The 15868-nt window shown below is 46.6% G+C and overlaps 1 protein-coding gene across 1 annotated transcript in view; it reads right to left on the reverse strand.

The window, feature by feature from the left end:
- STOX2 (storkhead box 2) overlaps positions 1 to 15457 on the reverse strand; it is a 102735-nt gene extending 87278 nt beyond the window's left edge. Inside the window, exon 1 of the mRNA XM_027598194.2 lies at positions 14933 to 15457. Within this exon, the coding sequence (XP_027453995.1) occupies positions 14933 to 15098 (166 nt within the window). The 5' untranslated portion in view covers positions 15099 to 15457. The remainder of the gene's footprint in view (positions 1 to 14932) is intronic.
- Between the last annotated feature and the right edge of the window lie 411 nt (positions 15458 to 15868).

Genomic DNA, 15868 nt, shown 5'->3' on the forward strand with positions numbered 1-15868 from the left:
ACTGCCTCTTCTGGGGCTCCGGAAAACTGCCGGATTCCTGAAGGCCAGGGCTGGTCTGCACGCTCCATCACTACAGGCACTCAGGCTCTCCCACAAGCATTCCGTGGATATGAGAGGACAGCGCCGAGTGAATAAAGGGATGAAAACACAGAGAGACTCGCTGCCCTGGGCAAGGAACGCAAAACCAGGGGCTACCACACCTCACGGTGCCTCAGAATCACCTGGGGAGTCTTTAAAACTACAGAATCCTGGGCCTCATCCCAAACGTACAGACCTAAATCCCTGAGGAAGGACGCCAAGACGTGTGTGTGCTTACCCAGCTCTCTGGATGATTCTGCAGAAGGAACCAACCCCACGCGGGCCCACAGACGGTATCCAGGAGCCATGGTCCACACAGCGCGTTCCTAGCCTGGCTCCCTCCGGGCGAGCACATCCAGAACGCGAGGACAGGGGCACCTCCGGGCCGACCCGCCAAATGCACCACACAACTTCGGGCCGCCCTCTCTCTACCCTCGACGAGGACTTGTGACTTCTCATGACCCAACATTTCATCTCTGCAGTTCACCTCCACAGATGTGCCAGGCTCTCCAAGCACCTGGAGGGTCAGGGTTCTTGGCCTTATGTCCCAGAGCACAGCCTCAGAGCATCCGCCACAGGCAGGAACAGCGTTCGGATGATCAGAAGTTGACTTTACCCACATTTAAATACGTCTCTCATTTGGGGAAAAAATAAGAAAACAACATTCAAAGAAACCAGAAGCTCCTTGTATCTGCTCTACCTTTAACTTCCACTGTGCTTATTAACCAGGGGACTGTGGCCTGCTTGGGGGGAAAAACAAAGCCTCCAACGCTCATCATGTTTCTCTGGGTGGGAGATGACCACACGAAGATCACTCCACCTTCCTTCCAGCTTCCTAAGGAAGAAAGATCATCTGGAACAGAGTGGAGCTATGAATATCGACGCTTCCTAAAACACATGACTAAGACTAGCTCACATCCATTAGGATGGCTACTGTCAAAAGAGAAGGGCGCCTGGGTGGCTCAGTCGGTTAAGCGTCTGCCTTTGGCTCAGGGCATGATCTCGGGGTCCTGGGATGGAGCCCCACATCGGGCTCCCTGCTCGGTGGGGAGCTTGCTTCTCCCCTGCTCTCTACCCCTCCCCCCTGCCCGTGCTCTCTCTCTCTCTCTCTACCTCTCTCTCTCTCTCAAATAAATAAAATCTTTATTAAAAAAAAAAGAAAAAGGAGAGGAGGGAAGGCGGAAAGGAGCGAAGGAAAAGAACAAACGTTGGCGAGGATGTGGAGAACCTGGAACCCTTTGCAGTTGGTGGGGACGTGAAATGCTGTAGCTGCTGTGGAAACAGCATGGGGTTTCCTCAAAAACTGAACCATGATCCAGCAATTCCCCTTCTGGGTATAGACCCGGAAGAAGTGGAAGCCGGGCTTGAAGAGATATTTGTACCCCCATGTCCGCAGCAGCATTATTCACAGTTGCCAAGAGGTGGGAGCAACCCAAGGGTCCGTCGACAGATGAACGGACACACAGAATACAGGCTACCCATATGCTGGAATATTACCTATCCTTAAAAAGGAAGGAAATCCTGACACCTGCTACAACATGGACGGAGTCCGAGGAGATTATAAAAGGACATGAAGACACACTGGTCACCAAAGGACAAATATGGCTTGACTGCACTGGTATCGGGTACGCAGAGTAGACAAAGTCACAGAGATAGAAAGTGGATGATTCACCAAGTCACAGAGATAGAAAGGTGGTTGCCAGGGGCTGGGAGGAGGGAGACAGGGAATTATTATGTAATGGGAACAGAGTTTTCGTTCGGCAAGACGGAAGCAGTTCTATGGATGGACGGGGGGGGTTGCACAACATGAACCTACTTAATGCCACTAAACTACACTTAGAAAGAAAGAATTAAGATGACAAATTTTACAGTACACGGATCTCACCACAATGAAAATAAAAGGTAAAAAAAAAAAAAAAAAACATGACTAAAGAATGAGTCTATCGAGTTAAATATGCCTGTACCTGAGAAGCAAAACTATTCATCTCAAAGCAGCAGGGCACGGGGAATTGGTGAGAAGTCTTGTCATTTCCACGTTTTATTTCCTGCATATCGTTAAAACGCTTTTCTCTAAAGAAGTGCTCTCTCCCAGATTGCTTCCCTGGCAATAAAAAGTTAAAACAAAGATATGCAAATATTCAGAAATTCTAATCTTGGGAAACTGAATACAAGGGAATGTGACCTTTTTCATTCCTGTGAGTTTAGCTAGTTTGGTGCCTTGATTCTAAAGTTAACACAGAGAAACTGTAAGTCACATTTTTTTTTATTTAAGAGCTGGCAATTTTGTTATATTTATTTAGTATTTTTAAGTCTGGTACAGACTGAATGTAAGTGTTCGCTGATCAGCCATAAAACGGGAAGAGTTAATAAGAGATACAGGTTTTAACTATTACATAATGTCTAACAGCAATTTCTGGGTTTGGGTTTTTTTGAAAACCCAGTATATCTGAAAGCTTTGTATCGTTCTTTAATATTCTAAAGAATAGGGGAGTTTGCTTCATTTGTTTTACTTTAAATGTTATATACTCCAGGGGCGCTTAGCTGGCTCAGTTGGTAGGGCGTGCATCACTTGATCTCAGGGTTTTAAGTTCGAGCCCCACGTTGGGTATAGAGATTACTTAAAAATAAAATCTTTTTTTTTAAAAAAGTACCCTCCAAGGGTTACATAGGTGCTAGATTTTGCAAGTCCTTTGACCAGCCTAAGTACTAAATGAAAATTATGTTTTCATATTATCCACATTCACTACATTGTCATGGGTCACTGAATTCATCTCCCTTGGCCACTGAAACAGTAGGAAAGACTGCACAGAGTGATTCCTGTGGGGAATCACAAAGACTTTTTTCCCCTTTTCCTCTCAACCTAAGATGTCATAATATACATCTGATGTACTCTAAACCAGTTAACTGATTCTTTTCAAAGATATAGTCCACTAACCCCTTTTAACATCTATACTTTTTTTAACATAGTCACCAAAATTCCGAGTTTATTAGTTTCTTGACTACTTTTTACTTAATCCTATCTTGTACCATTCAGACGCATATAGCTCCTCCTTCTTTGCCCCCCCCATCCCGTCATTTAAAATTATTGTGCAGAGTACTGTCCAATTATTCAGTTATTTGGATCCTGGCCTACAGTACTGCTCAGAATAATGCTCAGTCTGAGCTGTTACAACAGACGGCAAAAGTTCAACTGCACTGTTTCTTTAGCGATTGTTCGTAACTAAAAAAGGAAAGAAGAGTACAAGGGAAAACGAGCCTGCAGAAGACAATGGTTTACAAACAAATGAAATGATGTTTATGTGGGGGGGACTTCTTTCCATTTCAAGTTCCGAGTTTGGTTGTCAGCTCCCAAACAAGTTAAGACCTAGGAAGTTTATGATCCCAACTGTTTCATCTCCTCCAAGAATCAGGGATGTTCACCGCATGACGGATGGCTCATGGAAACATGAGACCAATTAAGACAAGGAGGGGCTCACGACAGATGAAGAAACTCTGTCTAAGGCAGTAAGAGAAAGGGTATGAAACACCAGAAGGAAAACATTCCAGCAACCTCCCACCCACTCTCTCCCCCACCAACCCCCCCCCACCTCCCTCCCCCTGTCACCTGCTAGATTTTAGGAGACTACAATCCTTTAGGCAAGTCAAGGTAACTCTTAGAACTTTTGCTGGCAGAGTAAACTGTCACATAACACACACGAATATTTGAGGTTAAACTCATCAGAATAGGCAGGAGAGGTGAAAATCTGTCCTCTCAGTACAACGCAGGTCTCTCAAGGGGGAGAGACCTAGAGTAAGGGCAAGACGAACCACCAAAGCGGTCAAAGAAATTACTTAATATTTACTTAAAAATAAGAGGTTGATTTTACTAACATCTAAGATAGAGACTAACAGTATTTGAATACGTACATGACTTCAAGTGTGTGCGTGTGTATGTGTGTGTGTGTGAGTATATTAAATCTCAGTTTTTTGATCTGTGCTACTTAGAATATTAATTAGTGGCTGCCTCCCAGGACCGCTGTGTGAAATGGATGAGACCACTCTGACCCACTGGCTGGTACCAAGTACATGCCCAATAAACTAGTTCCCTTCCTGGGAGGAAAGGCGGATTGAGAGTAAAAAGGCTCCCCCCTAATATCTACATTTCACGGCCACACGGGAACGGTGCTTAGGTCCCAGGGCCTTCGACCTCTGGCCTCCCACCATCAAGTTGAACAGAAACCTCCCAGGCCCACACTATCTACACAAATGGTGTGTAACCATTAGACACAACTACCACAAACCCACAGCATCAGCCCCAGCCCGAGGACACTCACAGGGCCTCACTGGAGAGAAACTTGCACACCTCTGGCTGCATTTGAAAACATTAACCTCCATTACTGGTCCTTAAGATCGGGATGGTATACTGCTTATTTTGCCTTTGGCATCCCAAACCTGTGGGAAAACATCTGCATTCTCCAGAAATGCTGCTTCAACCAACAAAATCCTCCCAATTCTGGAGTTCTAATTAGAGGGGGCTTTTGAAGTTCAATGAGTTGGCCACAACCATGTATAGCAAGGTCCTCAGTGCCCTTTAATATCCTTCCCTGGACTTTAAGGAAGGAGGCTGGGTGGGGCGGTGGGGGGGGAAGTGTTGAAAAGGAGTAGGTAAAATGCAAACTCAGGAGTAAACAAGGCAAAAGTGGGAAGCTCTGAGTTCCCAAATCCCAGGGGCTGGGGCTTGCATGTCTGTCTGGGAAGGGAGGCAAAGTGGGGGGGGGGCGGAATGGCAGCTCTGAAAGCTGTGGAGGAAGGGGGTGCCCTTTCTCCCCCAGCTCAGGCTGCCATCCCAAAGCCCCGAGTCCTGTGGCCCAACGAGCCGCTCTTAAGAAAGCTGCTGAAATAGTAACACATTTGACAAGTGGACCCCAAGCTGTAGCACCCCTTGACCTCCCACACAATTCAGGGGGACTTCTGACCTGAGGTTCCATGGGACAATCACAAGCCACCTACGGAGGGAAATGGGCTTGGTCTGGAGGAGAGAAGCCCCTGGGCTTCACTTTCAAAACCGTGAAAGGTATACCATTGATAGATATACCATAGACACAGCACTGCTTTCTTATGCTGCATTTCTGTGATAGTCGATTTCACTGCCTACACAAACACACGCAAGCACGCAGCTCAACCCTCAGCTCAGAAGAGGCTTTTTCCCCCCTTTATCGTCAACTGAAAAGCCAACGCAGGTATCTCCGATGAAGCTGAATCTGATTATACGAGGCACTGTTCCTCTGATTCGAGTGAAGCCAGGTTCTCCTAGATGTATATCCCACAGGAGTACTGAATATACAACAGTTCTCTACCATTCTTCCTAAGATGGAAATTCAAGGACAAGTGAGCCCACTTAGGTAAACGAATAATTCTGTAGATTTCTTAGAAGATCACATACCAAAATCAATAAGGGATGGAACGTGTGATTTCTGATGAAATGAGCACCAAGTGTAAGAGTCAGACTGAACACTGTTTTTTAACTCTCCCTGATCGTGGACATGTTACCTGCTGTCTCCCTTCTTCGGCACGCTCAGGTGTTAAACATTTAGGAACAAGTCGGTCCTGTAGTTACGCCTCCAAAGAAATAATAATATAGTAGCAAAAATGTGCAAAAGTTCTTACCCTGTATCAGGCATCATTTTGCATGCTTCCTTTAATGCCCGTAACAACTATCAGTTAGATACTACTTTATCCTCGTTTTACAGAGGAGAAACAGAGGATAGACTGATCCCATAAATTACCGAGATTATAGAGCCAGCGAGTGGGTGCCAGGACACCGATGTACAACCCTCCGATTTTAAAGCCCTAAGTCACAATGCTCTACTGCTATATAAAGTGACTGAATGAAGCCAGTCTTACAAAGGTAGAAAACCCCATCTGTCACTGTGACCATCCTTCCTGTTCAGCTCTTGGGGGCATGTTTACTCCCTGGCCAAACTCTTTTAAAGCATTTTTTTTAAAGTTTATCAACAGCTGACAGTTGTCTTCATTATAAATAACCAGCAAGCGTGGGGGGAAAAAAATGTCCAAATACTCCTCTCAGTTATTTTAAAACCAATCAAAATGAAAACTCAAATGAGTTCACTAGGTTAACAGAAACCAATGCTGACTCTTTTAAGAATGCTAATGACAAGTGGTCCTGATATAATGCTTCCTATGTGCCAAGCTTGGTTGCAAGTGCTTCGCGGATATTCACCTATTTCTCCCCAAACTTCATGGGGATATACCATTATTATTCCCATTTTGCAGGTAAGGAAACTGAGGCCCTGAAAGCCCAGTTCTTTAGTCACATTTACCCAGCTAGTCTTGGAAAGGCTGGATTATGAAGCGATGCCACACAGCCTCTCAGAAAAGAGAGGCTGAAATATTTACTGAAATATGTTGAGGAACTCGGGGAATTTCGGGGTGGGGGGGGTGGAGATCCAGGCTTGGAACTCTGCAGCCAGAGCTGCTTGGGTGAGGAATCCTCAGTAGCCACTACCGGGCACACGTGCTACCAGCCCTACCACCTCCGCCCCCCGTCCCCGCCCCCGGCCCCGCTCCCGCCTCCAGAAAGCCGCCCGGCTCAACAGCGCCACCCTGCGACGGGAGGATGCCTTACAGCCCCCACTGCTCTGCGGACAAGCGCCCGCTCCCAACAAGTCTGGAAGGGCGTGGGTGACGGGGTGAAACCCAGATCATGCACCCATGCCCTCCGTGCCAGGCAGGCCAGGAAAGCGATCCCATGGCAAGTTCAGCACCCACACGGAGAAATGAGGTTTCAGCCTCGCGCCAACATTCATAAGGAGGGTGTATGAATTCCCAGGGGCTGCCAAAACCGAGTGCCCTAAACTAGAACGGCTTCAAACAAGAGATATTTATTCTCTCCGGAAGACAGAAGCAAGGCTATTTCCCCTCGGGGGGCTCTGAGGGAGAACCCATCCCATGCCTTTCTCCTGCCTCACGGTGGCTGCCAGCCATCCCAGGGCTTCCCTGGCTTGTAGAGGCGTCCTTCACATCTCTGCCATGGTCTTCACATGACCTTGTGCCTGCGTCTGTGTTTCTTTTCTTCTTCCTACAAGGACCCCAGCCTTACTGGATTACCTTACTTACATCTGACCTATTTCCAAGGAAGGTCATATTCACAAGTACTAGAAGTTAGGACTTGAATGGCTCTGGTTGGGGGCGGGGAGGGGCTCATTCACTCATTACCCATGATGGGGTGTTCAGATGCTGGGCAGCGCCCCAAAATGAGAAATATCCACAGTACCTCAATTGCTCTGAGGGCCCTTCATTTCACGTAATGATGAGTAAATGATTTCAAAGCGAAAGTTGGATATGCCGAAAGCAATACGTGGCCTGTTAGCTCTCTTAGGGGAATCAGCTAGACAGGAATGTGCAGTGGGGGCGAGGTGGGGGTGTTAATTGCAAAAGCTAGATGGTTCCTCCCTCTGAAACTATGGCCATCAGAAGGACAGGGCCAGGCGTAAGTCCTGCTGACATTAATGCCCCAGGCATCTGCCAAATATCTCTCTTTTATCTTCAAAAAGAGAAGACTTGGCCTAGAGGGGCCATCATGGATTTGAGTAGAAAGATAAATGGAGATTTGTACTGTGTGTATGAGTTACCTCAGCCATAATTTTTCAACTGCAGAGGTATATGACAGATGTTCGAAATGTACATTATTTACATAGCTGGTCTAGTCTGCTGGGCTGCGACGTGCACAGATCCAACCCTTTTCACACCTGACTACAGACATCAAACGTATATCCCTTTTATCAACAACACAGTAGCTTCTGAATAAATGCAAACACGAATAAAACAGATCCTAGCAAGGAAAAGCACTTCCCATTTAGGAACGGGAGAGCAGATGATCTCCAAGCAGTCCTAACCTTGATTCGCCACGCTTGCAGAAACCCAAGTAGGACTCAAAGTGAACGGAATCCAACAGACCCTCCATCTGCTGGAAATAAAAATAAGTCAGTCATCTGCTCCCCTCTAAGAAACGGAACATAAAGTACAAAAAGCTAAGCTATCCTTGTGTTCTCAACTAACGTGGCTAAATGGATGACCCCCAAACTATATCTGTAACCTCTACTGTTAACTTGTGTGTCTAACCAGCCCCTTACATCCCAAATGGAACTCATCATTGGCTCCACGGCCCATGTTTCCCTGTCATATACCGCCTTCTTCCAACACAAATCTGGTTTACCTTTCTTTGCTTTGCTTTGCTTTTCAACCTCTTAAATCCAATTACAAGGAACGGCAAGGTCTTTGTTCTCCAAGACTCTCCCTTTCCCCTTCAGTCCCATCCCTTCTTCCTTGGCCGATTACAGGTTTTCTACTACCTTGGCATGAGTACCACTCAGGTATGTGAGGTGGTACTTAGTTGAGTATTTTAACTGAAATAGTAATGTATTAATAATTTAAATGGGGGTTGGAAAAAAAATTATCAAAGGAAACCTGTAATTTCACAGAGAATACAAAATCTTCTTTTCAATTCATTTCAATAAAACAATGGGTCAGATGAAGGAAAAATATTAAGTATGTAATACGGGTGGTGTATGGACATGGTTAAAACCTTGGGGGCGGTAGGCTAATGCCCAGCAGTGCTGGGAGCGCTGTTCTGTGGCGGTCGCTCACCATCTCATGGCTTTATCACATGGGCGCCCCCGACCACCTCCTCGCTGGTTTCCTGGCCTCGAGACTCTCGTCTCTCCCATCTGTCCTGCAAGCCACCACAGACACCTCTCCCGAAATGCTCCTTTCATCCTTGGTTCCTACTGCGTCAACCGCCTTCCCCCCATCCACCTCCTTCCCTGTCTCCTCAAATCCTACCCAGTCAGTCCTTCAAGACACCGGGAAATCCTCCCCCTGGGCAGCAACTCTTCTAAGTGATATCATTCTCGGAAGTCCCATTCCATTCACACCAACCACATCAACCACCCCACTTGCCTCTTGATTATTTCCTATTATTTACTGCTTTCTAATGCTCCATTCACGGAGAGCTGCTCCTGTCTTCATCCAATTTTTTAAGAGAAGTCATATTTTATTCATTCCTCCAATAAACATTTACTGAGCACCCAATCTGTGCCAAGCTCCGTGGTTGCTGGCAAAAGAGATGTGAATAAAATACAGGCTGCCACGGAGGAACTCACCAGCTCAGATAGGAGACCCACATGTGAACTCGTGGTGTGACCTAGTGTGGCCACGGGGCTATGACAGGGGTACCAAATGAATGTCACAGGAGTGATTTCCTCCAGAAAGGATCTGGACGAAGACGGAAAGAAAAGGGGTGTATGGGCTGGTTCGGGAAGGTTTGACAGTATTCCGTCAGGCCTCTGAAGAAGGGGAGCATGTTCGCAGCAGGGTAGGAGGAATTACGAACGTCATGAAACGGCAGCAAGGTATTGCTGAAGGTAAAGAGTTTCCCGAGCCTGGAGCACAGGGTGGTGAGGAACGCCCGGGGAAGAAGAGGGGAAAAAGGTGAGGGAGGTCATGACATGAAGAGCCTTGGTCTAGGACTTTATCCACAGGCATGAGAAACACTGAAAAGAGAAATGATTTAAGTGTAACCCCAAAAGCCTCTGGAGACACAGGAAGGATGAAGTGGACTGGAAGAAAAGTCAGTCTGGAAGATACTGTAATAGAACAGATTTAAACACCACAGATGTAGAATTAGGGGCAGATCTTAGAAATATTTAGGTGGATTTTCTGACCAACTGGTTGTACATTCCAATGCCACATAAAAATAGCCGAGGGACTAACTACTTAAGGAAAAGTTTACCATCTACTTAAAAAATTACCCATGTCATTTCCTTCTGGTGTTACTGCGGCTAAGGTTAATTTAGAGTTGACTACAGCTTACATTCTTACAAACTACAAGAACCTCTACTCTACACCTTACAGATGGGACTCCACACAGTTTCTAGGACTGATCTACAAAAGCCTGTCCTAAATTCAAAAGTCATCATGTTATCCCACCAGCCAGGATCTAACCAGATTTTGTTCCTTGGTTATAACTGCAACTCAGCATAAGCAATCATGTACCACAGAACATGCTATTGTGTGAACTGTCCTAACTCTCTGGGGCATAGGGAACTTCAGTCAGAATTGCTCTCGGGGTGTAAAAATGCTAAGGATTTTATACAATATACTCATATTCCTTTTTTTCAAATAAAAACGTTCACAAGAGTGTAAAAGATATTGAAATACCAAGAGAGGTGACCTTTTGCAAGCGCATTCATGTTCTCCTGGGAAATAAAGAATAAAGTCATTCACCACCAAGTGTAATATTCCTCACTTCCACTGGCCTGATGAAAGGAGTCAACACAGGTAGCTTTGAATTAAAACACAGTTGGAGGAGCTCGCTAAAAATGGATCGGGGCAAAGAGGGGAAAGGAGGTGACAGGATGCTGTTTATTAAAACTTGCATATGATTATAGCTTCGTCCATCATCTCCTACCCCCATTACTCTGATTGCCAGGACAAGCCCTGGGCATATTTAACGCAATGCTGGGGGATGGCAGGAAGTACGATTCTACTGCGAAATGAGCGCTGTTCCCACATACCCCACATCCGGGGAAGCACATGACTCCAATAGGCAGAAAGGGCAAAGGTTATTTCTAAGGATTTCTGTGTGAGTGCTCACAGGTCCTGGGATGGCTCATTCCCGAGTCACCGCGGAGCCCAGTTCTGTAATGGAAGCAGGGACCAGAAGGACCCGTTGCAGATGGGAAGGGAGGTCATGTTACTCGCCAGGGACACAGCTGGTTGGTGGCAGGCCCAGATTAGAACCTCGAGTGTCCATCCTCCACTCCCAGAAAACGCTCACATCTCTTAAAATAACAGAACATAAGGAACTGGGACACGCCATCAGCTGTGCCCCAGAATTCATTTCTATAAAATGAAAACTAATATACTCATCAATGTGGTGGGCTGGTCATTCCTCCCCACTGATGGTCTGAGGTCTATGGGCAGACAACCCCAATTTAAATTTTCCTAAAAGACGTCAATTTGGGGCTTTTTGATGGATCTTTCTTTTCAAATCCTTTAAAGCCATGGTATTAAAACTGTCTGCTTTCCTGTTCTTGAAAGTGACGAGTATCCGTGTGAAAGTGCCATGACTTTGGAGGGGTCTCACACTAAGCAACCCCTTTTATGAACATGCTCAGGAGAACCTTTCCCGTGGAAAAACTACCTTCCAAGCCCGATCTACAGAATGCCCCCAAACTTGGTGGCATTACACGTAGAACATCCAGAAGCACCCATCCCCAGGGCTGGGGGAGAAGGCAATGAAGAAAATGGATTCAGTAGCATCACTGGTGTGAAGAGGTCACGGGTCACACAGTTAACAGACAGGGGGCTCTAACACTTTCACCAACAAAAGCTTTGGCGCCTTGAAAATTATTTCACGGAGGTCTGTGAGCATGTTTTCATATGTAAAGTACTAGGAATTATACTGATATTTCCCTCTTTGGGGAGGGGGGGGGTTTGCTTTTATCTCTAGTCAATTGCTATCGTCATTTCTAGTTTTAGAAAATGCAGAAGAATGATCCTACCTCCATTTGATCTAACCTCTTTTCTTCTTCAGATAATGCATTCACATTCAGTTATTCATCTTGATTTGAACAAAAGGCAAGATTGTCCCCCCCTTTTGCCCAGAAAGTACCAATGGGAAATTAATATTCAAGACGAACAATGGATTCATCCCATGGCCTGTGGACTTGCCGGGTGCCAGGAGGAGGTCTGTGAGTTCTTAGGATTATTTTAGATTTGGTAGCATGAATTGGGAGCTTACACAGTCATAAAAGCCACGGTTTTCAAGATTTAAAGTTTCAGAATTCTCTATTGAACTATGCTTCAACAGGATCTCTTTTAAGTTTTATACGCGCCTATCTGAACCTCTTGAGTTTAAGTGTCGTTTATCCCGAAGCTATATGAAAAAGTCCAGGCTAAATGTCAAGCCTATTGCTATAAATCACATTTCAAACTGGTAATTACTTATTGGTGGAGAGAGGGCTGTTTGAAATGGTGCTGTCTCATTAGAAAGCTATTATGGAACGCCTGCAATTCTGCCTTAATAAACAGAGTTAAACTTCCAGAATCTACTGCGTGACAGTTATGCCAGACCAAACAACAGCTATTAACATTTCCAAGGATCTCTCTCTCTCTCTCTCTCTGTCTGTCTCTCTCTCCCCTCTCCTAAAGTTAAAAACAAAAAGTGATTCCCCCACCCCATATTTTTTAGGACTATTTGTGGGGGGAGGGTGTGGATTTCTAAAAAGAGTCTCAACTGAACTTATTTTAAGTTCCTCGTCTTGAGTAACTCGGTAGCTTATCTTGTCCTTTGAACTCAGTAACAAAAAAACCTTTTTTTACTGAAAACGAAGTATGATAATGCCAGTCGACATTATCCCAAACGACTGGACAAACAGAAAGAATATGAAAAGGCTCGTGTGTTTCTTAGCTGCTTCGTTTTCTATTCCATTTTATGTGACAAGGGCTCTGTTTGTATCCAGTCACTAACTGGATACAAGTGGATCTCCTTTACATTTCTTAAGAGGAAGAGAACTTCCTGTAAATGATCTCTGCGTGTTTCCATATACTGTCTATTCCCATCAAGACTCAGATTTGGAAAAGAGCCATATTTGAAAAGGAAATTGATAAGCTACCTCCCCCTGAAACACACAAAAGATGCACATGAGTGATCCTGTCTGTTCTCCCAGCCTTCATTGTAGGTATCTGTCTTAATATTCACTATTGCCTCTCGGTAGCACCAATAGCTTTTATTACGTGTTCTAGCTAACATTTAAAATGATGAATAAATAATAGCCCTCTGTCCCTGGGCAAAACCATATTATATCCAACCCTGTAGCCCCATGAGAATCTAGCAAGGCACTCTGCTCTTAGGGGACACTCCAGAAAATGCTGAATGAATGACACAGCTCTTCTTCCCCCACCTCTTGGGTTTCTTTTCTCTGTGGGCGCCTAACATTAATCTGCATAGATAACTACCAACCAGAAACAATTTGTCTTTCAGTATCACTGTTAAGACCAGCTTACCATCTGCAGGTCAAGAAATGAAATAAGAAAAGAGAATCAAATAAAATTAAGAGCTTCTTCCCTGAGCCCTCAGAAACACCTTGCAGAACTGGCAATGTAGCAAAGTACTTTAGCAAATAATGAAAATGTGATCATAATGAAGCTATGCCAAAGACAGATAAAAACAGGCTCCGTGGGAATACGCCTGAAATCATTAAAGAATCTCACAGGTTTGTCGAAGAAATTATGGCCACCTGCCCTCCTCTAGCCTAACACCTGAAGAGGGATTTAAAAAGAGGGGAACCAGTCAGTGTGGAATGAAGACATTCAGACCCAAGCATTTGAAACCTGGGATTATCTAAAAACACTCGGCACAGACATGCGTTTATGTACATATGTGTTTTGAGGTTAGATTTCGACTTAGGTGTGTTTCAAAATTTACTATCACAAGTTTGAAGAATGTAGCAACCACAGCAGTGATTGACTGAAATTACTAAAGTATAAACTGTACTTGTCACTTTGCAAATCTGGCTTTTCATGAAAGAGAGAATCAAGGGAGCCTTATTGCCAAAATTGTACAACATCCTTCTGTCGCCAGATTTTGCAATAAAAAAGATGGTTATTTTGTTTAGGTTTTATATTTATGGAAATGTGGTCACAAGGCATTTTTAAAGCATGAGATACTGGCCCCAGTTTAAAAAAAAAAAAAAAAAGAAACAACGGGCTGTTTTAGGGGAAAGACGGTAGAGATACACTGTGAGCAACAACCACAGGCTTAAAGCAATCTTGCCAGTTAAGACAGGGCTCAGGGCGATTTGGAATAGTATGTGGTTTCAAATATAAACTCAGCTCTTTCATCACGTTATGTTCAGCAGAAAATTAATTCCTTCAAAATGAAAAACGAACAAAAATTGATGTCTTATACATCACCGCATACAAGTGGTCAACAGTCAGTAAGGAGAAAACAAGGAAAGAGTTCCAGGATTTTCCTCCTTCAGCATTTCCTCCAGTATGTTACCCCTTGGGTTCCCAACTCACAACCAAAGCCATTCCGTTGTGTTGCCAAAGGGAACCGGCTCCTTCCGAAATGCTTTTAACAGCACTGCGTTTTATGATGATGAACCCTTTTCTGAAGCCTTCGTTCCCATTTACCGTTTTGTTCGTCCTTCCTGTCTGACATGCAAACACAGCCTCCATGCTTTCCATACAACCTAATTCAAAGCAACATATGTTAAACCCACACGGTATCATGTGAGCGTTCAATCCGCATCCACACCATTACCCCACAGAATGCATTCAATGAGCTCCAACAGAGTTCTCTGCGTGCACATCGGAGGAGCCTGCGATGTATGTGGGGCTCTTGCCCGACTCAGACCATCCAGAACTGTGCATGGAACCTGTTCCCTTTTAAGAACAGGGGGCTATTTAAATAGCCGCTAGGATAACTGGCCACAATGCAGGAGCCAGCCGGCTCGGTACTGCAGGAAGCACCGGACGCAGGCTCTTCCACAAAGCTCCAGGAGGCTGCCGCGCAAGGAGCTTGCAGTCATTTGTCTCCTGCAGCCAAAACGCCCGGCACGTCCCCCTCCCTTATTTTACCTAACTAATAGCTCTCCAACCCCATATTGAGAGGGCCTGCTGTGGATCTTGCGGAGGTACAAAATGGTGGATGTGAGCTAATTTTTTTCCTGCTTTCCCCATAACTTAGCGCATCCATCACCCACCTAAGCGCACCCCCCCTCCCCGGCAGCGGCGCACCGAGCACGCCCCGCGGACCCGGCCCGGGGGCAGAAACGCGGGTACCCACCTGATGTCATGTAGCCCCGCGAAGCCTGGGGCGCGAAGGCCGCGGGGAAGCGCTTGTGCAGGCGGTAGTCCTTCTCGCTCCGGGACCTCATGCGGTCCGAGGCCCGGTCCGAGAAATCCGAGCTAGGCCAGGCTCGCCGCAAGGTTGTGCTCCGGGTCTTCTTCATGGTGGGGAGCGCGACCTGCCACCCCGATCCTGGGGGCCTCAGCGCCGGGGCGCAGCGCGCTGCTTCATCCGTCTACGGCGGGCACGACCCGGGCGGACTCTGCGCACATTTTCCCAGCCCCTCCTCGTCGGCGTCTACACCGCCAGCGGCGGGTCCGGCCCTCCCCACGCCCCCACACACCCCCACGGTGAAGGCTCCGATTTTACACACGTCCCACAATGCATTACACTTCATTTGCAATCCGCCCGGCTTATAGCTTCCAGATTCCTGGGGGGAAAGGCACGTTAGCAGGCTCCCCGGCCAGGAGGAGGCGGGGAGGGGGCGGGCGGGGTGGGGGCGCCGAGACTTGCAGCGTGAAAGCAATGGGAGCGCACACAATGGCCCGATTCAGCGCAGGAGTGCTTAGCCAACTGTGAGCCACGGCACAAAAGATCCAAACAAACGAGGAAGCCGAGGCCTCCGGGGCTGACCCGGGATCGGGCGCCCGGGAAGCCGGAGGGGCGGCGGAAGACCCTCCGCACCCGGCGGCTCAGAGAGAGGCGTGGGGTTGACAGTGTCCAAGTCGTGTCCCCCAGGGCCTTTCGACCGCGCGGCCCGCAGTCGCGGGCGCAGGCTGGCTCTGCCTCTCCGGCAGTCCTCGGGAGGCAGTCTTCATTACAGAGGCTCGAATGGGGGGCGCGTGTGCACAGGGGTCCGAGCAGGCTCTGCAGACAGCAGCTGCGGCAGGCGAGCTCCTGCGGAATCCAGGAAGAGCCCGAGTCGTCCTCGCA

Source organism: Zalophus californianus, chromosome 2 (assembly GCF_009762305.2).
Source record: "Zalophus californianus isolate mZalCal1 chromosome 2, mZalCal1.pri.v2, whole genome shotgun sequence".
NCBI lineage: Eukaryota > Metazoa > Chordata > Mammalia > Carnivora > Otariidae > Zalophus > Zalophus californianus.